The 3,164-nt window shown below is 51.0% G+C and overlaps 1 protein-coding gene across 1 annotated transcript; it reads right to left on the minus strand.

Annotated features, from left to right (window-relative positions):
* Window positions 1–358: 358 nt before the first annotated feature.
* LOC147881852 (uncharacterized) lies at window positions 359–2,956 on the minus strand. The gene has a single exon (XM_087401462.1). The coding sequence runs from the start codon at window positions 2,954–2,956 to the stop codon at window positions 359–361; it is 2,598 nt and encodes an 865-aa protein (XP_087257588.1).
* Window positions 2,957–3,164: the final 208 nt, after the last annotated feature.

Here is a 3,164-nt window from a genome sequence, read left to right on the forward strand (position 1 = left end):
AAGCAATGTCATGACATGAAATAGATCCTAGTGATACATACATGAAATCCACTCACAAACCACTCGAGAGAACCACATCCCTCATTTCACCCATTCCTGAATACATCAAGGAAGTCGCCTCAACCATGGTGTCAAAGTGCACCTAGGTGCTTCTTGTCCCTTGGACTGAGGTTATAGTGAGCTTGTTCTCTCCCTCTCTCTCTCTCTCTCTCTCTCATATTCTTGCCAATAGCCTGCAACAACCTTTGCAAATTCTTGCCAATGCCTTGCAACAATGATCCAATTTTTAGCACATTCTTGCCAATAGCTAGCTTGCAACACGACATATTGCAAATCATTGAATTTTTAGCCCCACTCCTTAGAGCCTCACTGGCTCGGATTTGCACCTCTGCAGTCGAAATGCAGATGCCAAGGAGCCCCTCTCTTTCCCGCTGGCTGCTTTTAGTAGCCGAGCATAGGTTCCCACCTCGTGGAAGTGATCAGACATGGCCTTGAGCATGGCCTTCTTCTGCAGGTCCTCATCCTCCAGGGATTTCTCTGTCAAGAGGCTAGACTCTGAGGCATCTAAGGCAATTCGAATGGCACCAAGATTGTAGCTGAGAACCAGGAGAGTGTCTGGTGTGGGTGTGGTTGCTCCTGGTGCAGGTGGTAGAACTGAAGATGGAGATGGAGATGGAGTTGGAGATGAAGCAATGGCTGGACATGGAGATGGTGTTGTTGGAGCTTCGCTTGAATCTTCATCATCCTTCTCTTGCACGTTAATCAATGTTTCTTCTACTTCATCTTCTGAGCTTTCTGCTCTTTCCTCCCACAAGACCTTCTCTTCTCCTCCATCTGAGCTTTCCACTCTTTCATCTGATATCGCCTCCTCCTTCACCTCCCCTCTCATGACAAAATTCTCCACTCCCCCTCTGATCAATCTTCCTCCGTCCTTTTCCTCTTCTAGTACATTGGTCCTCCCTAGGCCTTCTTTTTCACCTTCACTTCCGCTCTGCCCCTCGCTGCCCTCCTCTATGGTCATACACACCCTCTCTAATTGCTTCCCACGATGACTTCCCAGTCTGACGTTCCTCCCCGAGGAAGCTCCCGCATTCATCTCCACAACATCTTCCCCAGCTTCCTGTATTTTGTACATCTTCCCAACCTCAGGTTGTGAACCCTGGGACGATCTAGATGCTGCTAGACTGCAGCTTCTCCACAGGCTGGCTTCGACTTCTGCATCGAGCCACTCTGCAGCAGTTTCCTCGTCTGAGCTCTCTGTGTCCTTGGCGAGTGCACGGCCCACCTTGCAACTCTTCCAGAGGGAAGCTTCGAGCTCAGCATCAAGCCATTCTGCTCCCTGTCGATCAGGCCTCTTCTCACGTTCACGATTAACGCTTTCTTTGGGCGGTCGAACAACCGTGCAGGTCTCCCAAAGCCAAGTTTCAGGAACAACGTCGATAGAAACTTTCAGAGCCTGCGACCCGGATCGTTTGTGTACTGAAGTTGCAGTCACGAGATCCTGCACCCCTTGTTCGTCCTTGACCTCAGGTGCCTCGAAGGACTTTGCTTCTTGAGAGATCTCATCAATTTGGTTCACCTCCTGTGCCACGTGTATTTCTGGTTTCTCTCCTGTTGTCTCTTTCTCCACAAGGGCCCTCTCATGTTGCAAGGAAACTAAACCTGGTGTGCCATTAGAGCGGGTTAAACTCAGAGAAACAGATTTGCACCTTTTGAGAAAAGAGTTCTGATTGCTGGACGATAAATCCCGTTTGGGTAGGTCCTCCGCCGACATGTTTTCCCCAGGTGGTTTCTCATTATCCTTCTCGAGGTGCCCATTTTCCTTTCCGCTGGCTAGGTAGATTTCTTGCATGCCATCTTCCTTGCTTGATCCTTTTACCCTGCATTGGGCTGGAGCGGAAGCGCTTCTCTTCAAGGTAATGTTGACAGAAGGAGGAGGCACGACTACTCGCAAATGTTCCGTTTTGTGTCGCATCAACAGAAGAGCATTCGGTGGTGGTGGCTCCATCTCGAAAGTGTCGCCATCTTCATCCTCAGCCTCGGAACTGGGCTCTTCTCGTTCCTTCATAACGGTCTGCACGCATGTATTGGAGGAGGTGACATTCTCTGATGTGGAGGCCTCTGCTACAATCGCAAGCTCAACTTGCTGCTCTTCTTCGGTTACTTCGCTGCCAGTTGCCGAATCCCCGCTTTCCTTCGGACGAGGGATGGAGGCAGGGATGGATGTCTGCCCTTCGCCTTCAGTGTGCGTGGAAGCGCCGGAAGGCTGCTCTTCAATTTGCTTCTTTGTGTTTCCCTTCGATCCGCTCTTATCTGTCTCCTGGATGAGCACAAGAGACTTTGCGAATACTGCTCCACAGCGCTTTTTATCGCCCCTAAAAGATGGCAAGCTGCCATATGAATCGCACGGCAATCCGAAACAGGAGAAGTCTTTACCGAAGCTGGAGCAAGCAGAAGAATTCTGCTCCTTCTGCGATGCTGACGGTAGATCTGGTTTTGAATCGGACCTTCCTGGAGATCCTGAAGTATTGCTGCTCTTTAGGCTCCGCTGTTTGCCTTTACGAAGAGCATCCATGTCCTGCACCGTCGAGCGCCATGATTTGCCTTTCCTATGCTTGTCCCGAACTTGTCCGATACATGTGACCTTCGGAGACTTAGGCTCTTCACCTTCAAATCCCTGCTTCTTTGCTGCCTTGGCGAAGATAGAGCTAGAAAGGGCTCTAGCCCGCCGTCCAGGTTCCTTGCCCTTATCCCTGGCAGGGCTCAGAACCGGTCTGGACACTAAGCTCAGAGAAGTTCTCGGTGCAAAGCAGACCAAGAGGTCGTTGCCGGTTCTTTGGCTCTTTCTTCCCCCCTTGGACTTGCGTTGGCTGTCAGAGCGTGAAAGCGTATCTCGGGCATCCATGCTAGAAGACCTTCCCAGGGGCACCTCGGATACACTATCCCGGGCAGCCATTGTGAAAAGGGTGGGGTACAGGATCGGAGGAGGGTGAGCTCCTGAAATGGGCAAGCTACACGAGGTTCCAGTAGCGGAGTAGGAGATACATAGGGCAAAGATAAGATGACAGAGGCGTGCTCAATCCATGGGCGCTACTACGTCTACTCAAAGTCTCAAATGCGTGAATGAGGATCACTGTTGATGAGGGTCCCGACGGGGAGGAGGC

This window comes from Dipteris shenzhenensis, chromosome 30 (assembly GCF_047967505.1).
Source record: "Dipteris shenzhenensis isolate YYH24624 ecotype China chromosome 30, Dip_SZ_1.0, whole genome shotgun sequence".
Taxonomy (NCBI): Eukaryota; Viridiplantae; Streptophyta; class Polypodiopsida; order Gleicheniales; family Dipteridaceae; genus Dipteris; species Dipteris shenzhenensis.